At 42.2% G+C, this 14,657-nt stretch overlaps 1 protein-coding gene and 1 long non-coding RNA gene across 8 annotated transcripts in view; one reads left to right on the forward strand and one right to left on the reverse strand.

The window, feature by feature from the left end:
* The window catches only part of ABCC8 (ATP binding cassette subfamily C member 8), a 158,031-nt gene extending 152,325 nt beyond the window's left edge, over positions 1 to 5,706 (forward strand). For all 3 annotated transcript variants that reach the window (XM_075567706.1, XM_075567708.1, XM_075567707.1), the window contains 2 exons: positions 1 to 63; positions 5,446 to 5,706. In XM_075567706.1, coding sequence (XP_075423821.1) covers positions 1 to 63; positions 5,446 to 5,583 — 201 coding nt within the window. In that variant the 3' untranslated portion in view covers positions 5,584 to 5,706. The remainder of the gene's footprint in view (positions 64 to 5,445) is intronic.
* Positions 1 to 14,657, reverse strand: part of LOC142464268 (uncharacterized) — a 43,598-nt gene that overhangs the window by 6,563 nt on the left and 22,378 nt on the right. For 3 of the 5 annotated variants that reach the window (XR_012787631.1, XR_012787630.1, XR_012787628.1), the window contains exons 2-4: positions 11,177 to 11,373; positions 3,885 to 4,181; positions 3,302 to 3,415 (exon numbers count right to left, since the gene is read on the reverse strand). This is a non-coding gene — a long non-coding RNA (uncharacterized LOC142464268). Of the gene's footprint in view, positions 1 to 3,301; positions 3,416 to 3,884; positions 4,182 to 10,014; positions 10,381 to 11,176; positions 11,374 to 14,657 lie in introns of those variants that run through there. The other 2 variants (XR_012787629.1, XR_012787632.1) reach the window with 2 other exon arrangements.

The raw sequence follows: 14,657 nt of genomic DNA on the forward strand, positions 1-14,657 counted from the left end.
GAAAATATATTACAGAAGGTGGTAATGACAGCTTTTGATGACCGCACCGTGGTAACTATAGCAGTAAGTACAAGACTGCCTTACTATTCAGCCAGATCTCCTATCCATGTGTTGCAGCAATGTTTCTCAACATTACCTTTAGGTGTACCATGAATTAAAAAACAAAATAACACTCCTGATCTCTCTTTTTTTAAATCTATTTAAAAACAAAATAGTTCACGTTTGTTTTATTGTTTGTAATATTTACAGGGTTGGGTATGTGGAAAATGTTATTTTGTTAAATGATGCAGAGTTCCAATATAGTGTATGTAACCCCTGGCATACCCATACCCTGTACAGTAAGCTGTTTAAGAAGGGCGCCAGGGACTTTGTGTGGCAGACAGGTTTCTTTTATCAGAAACAAGACCATGCCTACATACTTCTTCCTTGGCTGCCAGCTAGCTAACCATGGAGGTACACGCGGCTTAAATCACCTTCTCTTGCCTACGGTTAATGGGAACTGCGCTTCTATATCTTCAGTGATTTGGTACTTTCCAAGACTCTGTGTAGGGGTGTACTTCTATCCAGGTTCCCATCTACCCATCATCCTTACAATGACCTAGAAGTCTTCACTGTAGCAACCTGGTGTGCATGTGCTTAGAGCTGGCGTTAGAGCAACTTTAGCTGTGACAGTTCCCAGGAACCCTGGTTAAGGAATCCTTTGTCTTGACCTGTCACACACGGCCTCCCTGAAGGATGGATAATATATTAGGGGCCCTTTCTAGCTGGAGGACACTCTTCCCTAACTGCAAAACAACAAAAGGGGAAAGGGCATTCTTCATTCAAAGTTACACATAAAGGACATACTAGTACCACCATACACCTAACACAGTGAAACTCCTCTCCTCTGGTGTCCTCCATGAGCCTTGGGTCTGGAAGCTTCTACAGGTCCTTTTATACCCCTGAGTGATGTCACTATCCTGCCCCTGTAACTGGGCACGATACAGACATCCTCAACCAATAGGATCTACCGTTAGCAGGTGCTCGTTCCGGCACTAAGGAGGGGCTGGTCACCTGACAGGGACAACTCTGGCAACATATATTGGTTACCTGAATATGTTACATGGAATAAGATACATGGAATTAGTTACATGTAGCTAGGGCCTTTCCTATACATTAACCTGTTAATGTCCTATTAACCCCTTCAATGTACAATAGTTATCTCACTAAGGGGGGTTACATGTTATGATATTTTAATTGTATGCCATGCACTAAAATGTAGGATGCATAGATACATACATATAAATACATACGTGCATATAAATATGAAAAATATCAATTATATTTTTATACAGCACTGGGGTGTGTATTGACTTTCTTAGGTGAAAGAGCTTTCAATCTAATTACTGTATTGGAAGAGATAAAGTGACTTGCCCAAGGTCACACTTGAATTTCCACCTGACTCACACCCTTCAAAGGCTGTGAATTTACCACTAGACTTCTCTGCTGTGCCTCTATAAGTCTATGTATCTGGAATGAATGAGATTCTGCTTTTCACAGGAAATATACATTTTTTAAGTGCACACCAGCTACAAGAAGACGCCAACTACACCAAAAGGCAGAGGAAAGACAGTTTAGTTTTAAGTGTATATTCTTAATCCACATCACTGGATGGTACAACATGTTAATTTTTACACCGTGTCAGAGCCTAAAATAGAACATCTTTAACGTTGTGAAATTGTATGAGATGATTTGTTTCTCCCAAACCCAAACCAGTACTATAGGGTTAATATACTTCAGAAGAGACAAATAATCAGAATTCTTTTGCTTCTATGTAATGAATGTTCTTTCTATGGGATCAACATATTGGTCACTTTACATGTCCTGGTAACCGTGTTGGTCCTGGAGAAACGCTTCGGGGACCAACATGACAGGGCGTCATAGACTAAATTATAGTGTATAGAGTTTTCGGCACCTCATAGGTTTCTTCCTCAAGTGTACTGAAGAAGAAACCTATCAGGTTTAGAAATCTCTGTTCACTATCATTTAATCTATAAATAGCTCCAATGCTGGTAACTTTATCAATATTATCTAGTTTCTTTGTTTAACCATCGATTTGGATTGTCTGATCTCTGATTCCTTTTGCCACTTTGTTTGGACATCAGGATTTATTTTTATGGAGCTGTATGACTTTAGACAGTGTTCATTTAACCTTTATCTCCCACCCACAGTTCAGTGAAGCGTCTTCTACTGGAAATCAGTAGGGGACTGGAGCCCAGAATCCACAATAGTGGAGAGAATGACAGTAAATAGCACAACATATTGTGATATTCTACATGAATGATCTGGAAAGCTATATAAAGAGACATTGTTAAATGCAGCAAAACAGAGCTAAATTCAAAGTACATGGGGAGAGATTCGAGGAGATTTAAGAGACAGGGCTGTGGAAAATCTAATTTCTTTTTTTACAACAGCAAGAATATGGCAATGTAACAATAGGAACTGCACATCTTTTTAACTAGAGTATAACTCAGTAGATTACCAGGCTGCTTTAGTTGTGCACTGCACTAATTAATTCACATATGCACTGCATAGTTTTAATTTAGGTATAGCGCTTGTCACAGTATATTTTGTATTTTTATTATTTTTAACTAGAGCATATGCTGAAGCCCATTGGAGAATGGTGGTTCTTAAAGTAAACACTGTTTCCGCTTTGTTTCATGCATTTGTGTAGAACGTTAGAATGAGTAAACCATGGAAATTCTTTAAAATGCAAGTCTCTATCATTCCTTTATCTCTCTCCTGCAAGTAGCAAGGAAGAGGCAGGTTCATTGGTGCAGAAAGGAACAAGGAGCATCCGTGAACATTTAATAGCATGTGCCCTCTTCCGGTTATAATGATCTAGTGCCTCCTTTCTATAACAAAGGACTCTTGTTGGGCCACAAGACAACTATTTCCCCTCACTAACACGCTTTTAATTGGCCTATTGGATTTGTTTGTTCTTAATTTGGTAACCATGCGGGTAGAACGTTTTTTTACACAACACTCATTTGCCTTTATATTGCTGTCTGTGAGTAGGTTTACTGGCTCTGCACTTCTTTATCCCCAGCTGTGCTGAAAAGCTGTGTAACGCGGCACGCTGTCCATGCTATCCATACTGTTTATTGCTTAATACTATGGATTATATTGGGCACTGCATAGCACATAATCAAAACTAAGCACACAAATAACATAACAACTGCTGGTATTATTCATTTTCCTGCTGACCAGATCACTCATAACCTTGTATATATGATGTATATGTTCAGGCAGATTTACTCACCGGCCTTTATAATGTAACCGTCTCCGATCCATTTCTCATACATGGCTGGGCCTTTTTCTAGCTCTTTCTCTTATACACAAAGGTCTTATACAGTACACAGCGGTTTTTGCGATTCTGTGGATGAAAGGCAGTTTTTGCTGTATTGAAAGAATTAGGTCAGCTGCCCATGTGACACTCTTGTACGCTTCACTTAAAAAAAAATCTTTTGGTCTCAGAAGGGTAAGAAGTATATTCTAGTACAACACACTGCAGCTTTCTCTAGCAAGGAAACCAGGGACAGACCAAAGCTACAGTACATTAAATCCAAGCGTTTTTTTATTTTTTTTTACATTTGCTTTTAATACAGGATTGAAACACGGGGTCTCCGTGCTGAACCTCATTAATTTCAGCTCCGTGAACCCCCTGCTTTCAGAGATTCATAACTCCGAAAGGGGTGCCAGTATCGCTCTGCTTTTTAAAGCTCTGCATCCTGTGGGCCCATAGGAAGCCACACCGACGTCAGGGCTTCCTATTGGCCCGCAGGGTGTGGGAGCTTTGAAGAGCAGCCATAATGTGAACTCTGCTACCCAGCCAGAGCAGTTACCGGCATCATATACGGAGGTAAGTATCTCCAGAAGTAGGATGTCATGGGACTCCAGGAGCAGAGAGGACCTCGATGGCCGGAACAGCAGGGGCAGGCAGCGAGAGGCGTAGTTTGGGTCACAGGCTGAGGTCCAGGTCAGGCACAGGAAAGGATCGTCAGGGTCACAGGCTGAGGTTGGTGGCAGGTCAGGATCATTGAGGTCACAGGCAGGGTTCGGTGGCAGGCGGCAAGCAAGATTGTCGGGGTCCAGGCAGGGGTTAGCAGCCGGAAGGCAGGAACAGGGTAGGGGAGCAGGAACTGGGACCAGGAAGCAGGAAACAGATGGGTTCAAGCTAGTTCAATAGCAAGGGACTTTAATAATGTTACCAGAACTCAACAGGAACAAAACAGAAACAGATCAGGCGTAGAAGCAGGAGGAGTCTGGACACAAACAAAGCAACGGCAAAGAGGTGCAGGAAACAGGAAACTATAAGGCAGGCAGAGACAGAAGACAGGAGCACCAAGAGGAGACAGGCAGAGGAAAACCAGAGCAGACAGAAAACAGCAGCACACCCGGTGGACAGACAAAGGAACTGGGAGAGAGGGAGACTTAGGAAAATATGTCAGGGCTATTCCTGACACAGGAATTATCATTCTTATGATGATTAATAAATATGCTCGCCATACATACAATTTTCAGGCTTTTGAGCACCAAAGTTGCAATATTTTTTTATGCAACAAAAGGAGCCAATAAAAAAACCTCAAGGAACCATTGCAACAAATAATTGTAGAAACACTATTAGAATTACGCACGTGGTGTTACTTTCCTTCCGGCTTTATTCAGATGCCCATGAGAAATTACTTCCTCTGTCCCATAGTGCTTTTAATACTCTACACCTTCGCCCATAACAAGCATGTAATGTATCGTTTCAAATGCTCTGGGGTGGCTCGAACTACAAAAGGGTCAGTCACAGAAGTTTAGGAAGAATACTAAAAATGCCTTTGCCTATAAATGTCATCAATGTGACAGTTCGACTACAGGATTTTATTTTGATATGTCATGTGATTGTTACTTATCATTAGATTAGAGCTGGGGTGTCCAACTCCGATCCTCAAGGGTCACCAATATTCAGGATATCCCTGCTTCAGCCCAGGTGGCTGTCATTATGACTGAGCCACTGTGCTGAAGCAGGGATATCCTGAAAACCTGACCTGTTGGTGGCCACTTGTGGATTAGAGTGATGCTTTTGTGAATGTGAAAACGCTGTTCTGGTGCCTGAGTGTAGACTCAGAGTCTTGAGTTTATGACATGTTGTTTGTAACTAATATAAATTGGTCAGTGCGCATTTATCCTCTTTCACTTCTAGAGGGGCTTACATTATGTTGAAAGACCCCTTTGACAGTGAATGGGGATAACATGTTACATCCTTAGTGCAAAATACCATTGCAGCAAAGTAACAGGGCACACTGACCTGCTCTAATGAAGACTGATTAATTGGCCGATTATCACCAGATGGTGTACGAGGTGCTACATTCAAGCTGCTTTTATTTAAAGTTCTGCTCTCTCTGCTTTAATTTGCAGCACCGTGTTCATACCATTCTGAATGCAGATCTGGTTATTGTAATGAAGAGAGGAGCGATCATGGAATATGACAAGCCAGAGGTTTTGCTGGAGCAAGAAGACAGCATGTTTGCCTCATATGTGCAAGCAGATAAATAATGAGACATATAAAACCCTTCAAAGTGCAATTTGGCAATCTACTAGTTTTTTTTATTAGTGTAAATAATCTGTAAATAAAAAAAAAAGAATCTTGATTGTTTCATAATAAAGATCTTTTCCTGATATTAGCGTTTTATTTATAAGATGTATCCGCGATGCTACCTAAACTGTGTAAATATATAACGGTGCTCATCTCCGTAAGCAGACCAGCAGGGTTAAGGTAGGGATATATATATATATATATATTCACTGACCAGAGCCAGGGGACAGAGTCCTGTTAGAGTTAATGTAGTTGGGTTGCAGGCAGAGGTGGAGTCAGGGTCGTAGCCCGAGGTCAAGGCAGGTAGCAAATGTGCAGAATCGGGGTCACAGGCTGGGGTCAGCAACAGGGCAAAAGGATAGGGAATACGGAGCAACAAAGCTCAGACTGCAATAAGATCCATGTTCAGCAACTTCCTGTAGGAAGTGCAGCCTTAAATAGGAAGCTGCCAGGAATCAAGATGGCCGCAACAGCCAAGTGAGGGCAACTTTTAGAAGAATTCAGAACCGGAGCACAAAACCAGGTGTGTTTCATGCGGAATCATCACAATAGATTGTGAGGATGTGTTAAACTATTAAGTTAGATGTAGGACAAGATTATGACAAATGTACCTGTATATGTGGGATATTAAAATAAGGAGTACAAGTACTCCTGGAATTTGTGTGAAAGCAAAGAGGTACTTCATAATGGGGATGTCTCAAGGCAGGAAGTAAGTAAAAACAACCAACGGTGAGGAACTAATTGTTAATTCTTGGTAAGCTTCATGACTTCAGGTTGAAACAGACCTAATGGATACCCAGGGAAATCCCACGTGGGCCTTCAATGTTAAGAGTCACTACATCTCTTTAAATGACCAGGAGATTCTTGAAATCTTGGCTAGACTTGGGAGATGGTCCGGATATCCCATGGCTATGTGTGAATGCAGCTGCAGGGAAAGTCTGTGTGCTCTATTTCTAGCAGCATACCAGTACGATATGTATGAGTCAGTCTGCTCTGCATGAGGGCCGGCCTTAGGGCAAAACAAGCAAGGTGGTTGCCTTGGGCCTCGTGCTCCCTCCTCTCCCTTGTCCTGTCGGCACCCACATGCAAATTCCACCTGACAGGAGATGGGAGCACTGGAGGAGGGAGCTGGGCAGTCCCCAAACTGGCGCAGGACTGCAACGCTGCTCACCCGAAGGTAGGGACTGGGGAGGGGTGTGTGGGTATGTGCGTGTGTGAAGAGTTAGCTGGGGGAGGTGTGTGTGCGCAGTGCGGTCTTACATTATGTGGACCGCCCTTCTGCAGCGTCATGGTGACATGACATGTTGCCATGAAAACGATACGTTCTGCTGTGACACTGCAGGGGCCCCGCTGCCAACATGCCGCCTTGGGCCACGCCAAAGGGAAGGCTGGCCCTGTTAACGTGTGTGTGTGTGTGTGTATGTATAAGTGTAGGCATATATGAGTCTATGTATCTATGATTGAAGCAGGTGTGAGTGTATGTGTGTATGTATGTGTACTCAAAATAATGCAGGGCGGAGCCTGTGTATGTCAGGATGTATGCGTGCGAGACCTATTCTACCCTTTTGGGCTGTTATGGTCCTACGTACACTTGGCCCCTGCATTCTATTTCTCCCTTGCAGCTCTTGATTGCTCGGTATCACTGCATAGCTTGTTAAACTGATGCCCATAAGCCTGGATCCGAATAATGCCACAAAATATACAACACATCTTACTTTTATCAGGTATAGTTTATAGCCGATATCTAAAGTAAAATTTAAAAATGGAGGCTTCATAGCATTAAGGTTCGGATGTTGGAACAATTGTGTTGCTTAAGTTCCTTCCTGCTCTTATCTACATATGATGTGATCCTCTTGTGCCTTCCAAGGTGAGCAACACAAATGCAATGCCAAAGCTTACATATATATATATATATATATATATATATATATATGTATATATATGTGTGTGTGTGTCCGGGGGACTACTGATGCGACGTTCAAGTTGCCGCGCACCCAGAAGCGGAACTACGTCATCTACTTGTCCGTGAGGTCCAGGTTCGTGAGTTTGGCTGAACTACTCATCTATGGCCCTTGCCACAGTTTTCAAACATGCATGTTCTAGCAACCTTTGTGAGTCGCCATTTTTACCTTGTTCCAATTAAAACCTTTGTTTTATTGATTTACGCTGTGGAGCCCGTGCTTTCCTCTCTTGTTTTATAGGTTCACGAGGGAGGTGGCTGTTCCTGTGGAGAGCTGCTTTGAGTCTCCAGCGTTTATACCAGCACCACTTTTTTACACTTCCTTTTTTATCCTTAGCTTACAGTTCATCCTTGTTTATTTTTCCCCTTCTTCCTTCCCCGTCCAGTTCCCCTCCTCTCATCCCCATTCCCCCATCCTCCCATTGTCTGTATTGTATGTTGTTTGTTGTTTGTCCACTCTGGCGTCCAGTTATTGGACGGTTAGTTTTTGCTCCAGAGCATTCACTTGCCGTCTGTTTATTTGATTGCGGCCTGTACATGGTTTCATCTCCATTTAGTGTGGCGCTGTCATTTTTCTTTGTTTTATGTATGTACAGTATATGTATGTGTCATTTCCCAGAATCCCTTGCTGCAGTGGCAGCGCTGTATGCTTGGAGATATACAGTTGTGTGAAAAAGAAAGTACACCCTCTTTGCTAAAGCTAAAGCTCTGTTAACTAGCAGCGCTATACAAGAACATGCTATTATTATTATTATTATTATTATTATTATTATTAATCTGCACTGCTACATGGAAAGATGAACTCCGAACGTACTCTATACGCCTGATTTCACTCTGTATTTGTGAGTGTCATGATAGAGGTTTTTATGGTTTTTATATCCAGCACCACTACACTGTCAGGTCCTTATGTTCATCGTGCTTCTATTTTCTATTATAGACTTTAAATGAATTAAGCACTTATGCTCTCTGTAGTTCATAGCGTAATTAAAACTGGCAGAACCCAGAAATAAAATGCCTTTGGCAATATAAAGGAAATACTGTGAGTGTGCAGGCTTTTATATGAAAAGTTATGATATGTGTTTGCCTCATTCACAGGCACCTACGTGTACCAGCCTACCTGTGATGAGGAAACCCCAGATTACTATTCCCCTGGCTTACAAAGTAGCTTTCAAAAAATGGTTTTGAAATAATGAATACTGTGTCAGATTGAAAAATAGACACATTTAACCATTTAAACATGTTACTGCTGTTGGATCATTGTAATTATAGGAAAGATATCCGCTTTACATATTTTATGTACAATGAATAAAATTGCTTTGTGCATAGCCATATTGCAAGAGCCTATATAGTATCTCAAAGTTACACATTGCCATATAGTTGTTTTGCTAAAAATGTGCAATCTCATTGTTATTTTTGTAAATAAAATCATGTAGCAGAGTATGACATGCTTAGCGGTGTTTGTGTGTTGATTACTCCAATAACTCTATATAAGGATAGGGATTTATTTGCCCATTGAGTAAATCATGCTTACTATTTTATATAAACAGCAGACGATGGCCATGTGCGACCCAGTATGTTTGCTATAAAAGACTCCCCTTGACAGAGGGAAATGCAATGTTTCCTAATCTGTTGGTATAAACACAAGATGAATATCTTTCATTTAAATATCAGGGACACAGGTGACAACTTGGATACCAGCTAAAATAACAACGATATTGCCATGCAGTTAGTGCCTAAACTTTCAGAAAGGGTGGGGGGGAAATTATCCATTCATTTGGGGCTTTAAATCATCAATCCTGTGGCAGAGTATCCTGGAGGCAGGTAAAGGAATATTTATAGGTTGCCTTGTGTAGCTACAGATCTGAATTAACATTCAATACCAAAGCTGTTACGACACATAATGTAGATGGAGGACAAGAAGGAACAATATAACATGCCTCTTGCATGACTCGTGTAACACATTTTCCCCTATCCCCTTGGAGGATGTGTGGTTTCGGTGTGTGTGGTGCAATACCTGTGGCTCACAGGAGGTCAGAGCCTCCACTGAAGGGAGCCTGGGGTGTAACTGGTACGGTGTTCTTCAGCGCCTCCACCTGTAACGGATTCTACTGTGTGGAGTTACCCGTTACAGGAATTATATGTATATATATATATATACTTATAAAATAAACACACACACTGGGTAAAACATAAAATAACAGCTTTACTACAGAACGAGAGTATGGCTACTGGTTACAGCCTACCCGCCAGGCATCGTACGGCCGCAACCACCCGCCAAGTGTCCTACACTCCTGTCCACAGTCCCCACAGTACCTGACAGTGCCCTAAGGCACCCAACCACCCTGGTGTCTACAAGGAGATAACCCCTCACCCTTATATGTGGTCAGCGCTGCCACTATAGTGTGTGCTGGTGCACTTGTGCATGGGGTACCTGCTGGGTGCGTACACACCCGGGCGCGCTGCGTCCTGCGGTGGGGTACACGGACCCAACGATGATCCGCGACTCTGGTGCTTCCACCTCCGCCTAGGGTGGTCCCCGCATGGGGTGTCCACCACAAGGATAGTCTCTTACGTGGGGTGGTCTGGTCCCAGACCACCAAGGGCCGGGATGCCGCTGTGTCCTGGCTGAGTCTGTTACTACAAGCTACAGGGGCAGTATCCCTATCTATGGGCCTGTCCCTGTAGCAGCCACGAACTGAGGGGAGTTGGGCCTAGCTGGTGCCTATCAGGGGTCTCTGGCCTAATGCAGATGCCACAGGCACCTGCACACACACCCTACCCCTTCGGTGTCCAGCTTCCAACTCCTAACTGCCCTCACTGTCCTAACTGTCCTAACTGTCAGCTCAACTAAAATTCCAATCTCCCCTCAGGAGATTCTAGCAGCCCTATTGGTTGCCTGGCAACATGTGGTCTGCAGCCTGAAGGTAAGAGGGAGACCTAGCTACATCAGGAAAAGATAATACTATATATACTGTATATAAATAATGTGACCGGGTCATTGACTCTGTATATGTTAGTAGGAGATGGCAGTATGCATGCTTTCCAGTAGACGAGGGGTTAACCCAGCTTATTAAGCAGTCCACAGGTGATTCAAATTAAGCTAGCTCACCTGCTTTAAAACAGGAAGAGGAAATGCCTCTGGGGCGGCAGTCTCTCTCAGGCACAGAGAGAAGGCAGAGGTGTTGACAGACAGACACAGGCTGCTCAGATTGATCCTGTCCCAAGGGGGGAATAAAGCTCCCAGGTAAGGAGCCAACTGGTATTGTTGAACATTGTTGGGCTGGACTAGGTTAGCTAGCCAGTCAGGTAGATAGCCTGCACTTTTGTTTAGTCAGTGCCCCGACCGGGGTTAGGTTTCTGTTTACGTTTATTGCACTTAAAGGGACAGAGTACCCGTTGTTTCGGTTACACTTTTGGGCAAATAAATCCACCAGCACTATTTCACCAGAAAAGTCGTGTTGTCTCCTCACTTACCACGGCCATCCTGCCACAATATATATATATCCCCTACTACACGGAACGCAACGCTATTAACTCAAATGTAAGTTACTTATGCTTGTTGTTTGTTTTTAACACATTTATCTACCACTCACCTTCAGTGCGCGGTGTCTTCCTTGTTGCTTCTGTTTGAGATCTGAGAGGATCCCCCCGTGGGTGAACAGAGCGCCCACCCAGACATCTGCTGCAAGGAGGGCTGCTTCTATATAGATATCCCCACTTGATTTCGGAAGGAGAATCTGCGCGATTGGGACTTTTCTGCTTCTGTATATACTGTATATTGGTGTGTTTTCTAGGGAAACGGTGCAGATGAATGTATGAAATAGCAAAGAAAACTGTTGGAACTTTGTAGCAACACAGAGTACTCTGAATAGGAAACATAACAGTAAGATATACAGCTAATTTGTGTATTAATTGATTTAGCTACAACTCATCTTCTAGTGGGGAATCAGTAGCAGATATTAGAAATATTGAACTATAAAATAATAAAGGAAGTAGAATAACTAATTTCACGAATGCACCCTCTTTTCCTCATCTACAGCTTCATTATCTATTGCAATTATTATCCATCAGATGTGGCCTTGCTTGTGAGCACCTGTTAACCGTACCCCTATGAAAAGGCATGTTAACATCGTAAATGTAGCTGACAAAGGCTTGAATCTCAGTGAATCAGTCACTGATCATTCATTAAGTTGTGTATACAGTATACAAAATAGACAGCTAAAAAGTGATTCTTCCCTGAGCCGTAGAGAAGACAAGAACCTTATTTCAATATAATAGAGCTGTTTTAGAGCCCCTTGTCTAAATAATATATTGCATATCTCTATGTGTGTGTTTATAGTGTTATCGGTCAGACACTGGCAAGGAACTAAATAGTGATGGGCTACTCATGGGAAATTGCCAGTGAAGAAGTGGAAGGTACTGTAACTCCAAGAGTGCAAGGTTGGGAAGGTAAGTATTTATTGGCTGAGAAGAGAGAAGAGTCTATATTGTCTCCTTTAACTACAGTGTGTGTTTTAGCCTAATGTATAGATTGTGGTAGCTGGTTTACACCACAGATGTATACAACTGTTAATGTGCCATCTGTAAATAATTTAAATGTCCTTTTTTTTCATTACTGAGCTTGCAGTCTTGACCTCCTAAGAGACGTGGCCATTGCGTGTATCACACAGTTTAGATGGATGGTAACTGTAAAACAATATCCTCATTAGCTGGGTATATAAAGATCAGGTGCAGTATCTTGTGGTTTAAGTGGCTGAACATTTCAAAACCAAGAACTGAATTGATCATGTTTCTTCCCTCTCTATTGAACAGATGTCATACATATCAGCGAGGATTGTTGGTAATTCCTCTGCCACCACATTGCAGCATAATGTTAACTGCTGAACACACCTCCCATAACTCACATTAAATGTCATGTTTGTCATAAACATTGGTGGAAAAGCCACTTTCATCCAAGCATGAGACCCGTCTACTGCACGGAGAATCTTTACAACACAGAACATATCTTTACTGGGATGCCAGACTTTATAAAATGTAACAAAATCATAGTTTGATTTGCAAAGGCTGTTAACAATGGGGACTTAAAATATGTCCAATTTACTTTGTATTCTCTGTGTTTTCTATTTAATTATTGGCTGGGACTTTTGACGTGACTGACGGGGTGCCTTACAGCTGTATACGCTTTCTCAACACAGGTATTTTGGGCCGAAGCCAGCAGCATATTAGAATGGGAAGGCAAACTTACTTTGATGAATACAGAAATACTGTCGTCTTATGTTAGGCCAATAATAAGATCCACTAAACATCAAGTACTTGTATCGATCTTACTGTCTAGTTCATTTAAGTGATGGAATAAAATCAATATATGCTAATTCAGCCCATTTCTTTTATCCAGGGGTTCTCATCTCCAGTCCTCAGGACACCCCTAGCAGGTCAGGTTTATGGACAGGTGGCTCAATCAGTGACTCAGTCTTCAACTGATTGAGCCACCTGGGCTTAAGTAGGGATATCCCGAAAACCTGACCTGTTGGGGGGGGGGGGGGGTTCTTGAGGACTGGAGTTGAGAACCCCTGCTCTAATCCAAAAATGTACATTGACCATATACATAGATTATTTATTTTATTACTTACAAATATAACCATGTTTTGTTATAATGTTAGGCCTAACTACCACCTTGGATGCTTTTGGTAATGATATGCATTGAAGGGTTGAGAAATAGGTTGGCATAGTCCCCACATGTTCTATAATTCTGTATTTTACATACTATTACAGGTGTGATGCATACCAAACATAGGGGCTGGAACTAGGGGTGCCAGGGTGCTACAGCGCCCCTGGGTTTATTCATTTTTACTTTATGGTAATGACGATATAATATTGCTGAAATGAAGATACTGTTGATATATTTCTGAAATGGACTGGGGGGGGGTCTCTGGAGAAGGATTGAAAGTGATGTTCAGTTTCCATTTTGTAAAGTCAGTTATGCCTAGTATCCATTTTGTGAGTAAGAATGTGTCTGGTGTGAATGAGAGAGATTTCGCTTCTAAGTTGATTTACGACTGTGTCTAAAGTAATGCCCACATTCCTAGTGAGAGTTGGTACCTGGAACCTATTCAAAGCTGTTTGAGGCCAGATTTAACCAGGTTTAATGAGCTGTAAAATGATTGGTTTAAGAATTAAGGAGTGGTTAGTATAATCTGCCTAGTAACCGTTTTAGACAAAGGAACCAAATATGTATAAAGGTTGCTGCCTGGACACTGCCTGGCAGAGAGAGTCTTGTAGACTTTTGAATGAGTATGATCATACTATGTATTGAAATAAACTACTTATTATCAACTGAACCCCGTTTGTCAATTTGGAACATTGACAATAATGTATGTATGTTACTGATTGTGTATGTGCAGGACCCCCAAAAAATAGTCCCTGCCCTCCAATGACCGCAGTGGTACAGCACCACCACCAGTGCAATTCACTTTTAATATTATGTACAGTAGAGCAGTGTCTCCCAACCCTAGTCCTCAGGGAACCCCAACAGGTCAGGTCTTAAGGATGCCCCTGCTCCAGCACAGGTGGGTCAATCAAAATGACTGAGCCGCTGATTGACAAACCTGTGCTGGAGCAGGGGTATCCTTAAGAGCTGACCTGTTGGGGTTCCCCGAGGACTGGAGTTGGGAAACACTGTTATAGACTGTAGTCACACCTGATGGATATTTGTCAGGCATGGATATGGGTTTGGTTTGTTTATGACATATATGTAACTAAAATAAAACATTTTGCATGGAGTCGCTCAAATCCCCTTTCATAATTAACTGTTTGATCATTGCAGCCTATCTAACTGCCACCTCTGAAGTTGTCAATATGAATATTGTTTCTTGGATTAATGTATACTGCTGTGTTTGAAATGTTCACTGAATCTGTATTTTCACTTCCAAATCACATCTGTAGAAGATGGTGTGTGTGTGTGTGTGTGTGTGTGTGTGTGTGTGTGTGTGTGTGTGTGTATACAATTGTAAAGCGCCCACAGAGTATACAGCGCTTTATAAAAGGTGTGTGGAGTGGACGTGTATATAGTGGTGT

The sequence above is a fragment of the Ascaphus truei genome, chromosome 12 (genome assembly GCF_040206685.1).
Source record: "Ascaphus truei isolate aAscTru1 chromosome 12, aAscTru1.hap1, whole genome shotgun sequence".
NCBI classification, from domain to species: Eukaryota; Metazoa; Chordata; class Amphibia; order Anura; family Ascaphidae; genus Ascaphus; species Ascaphus truei.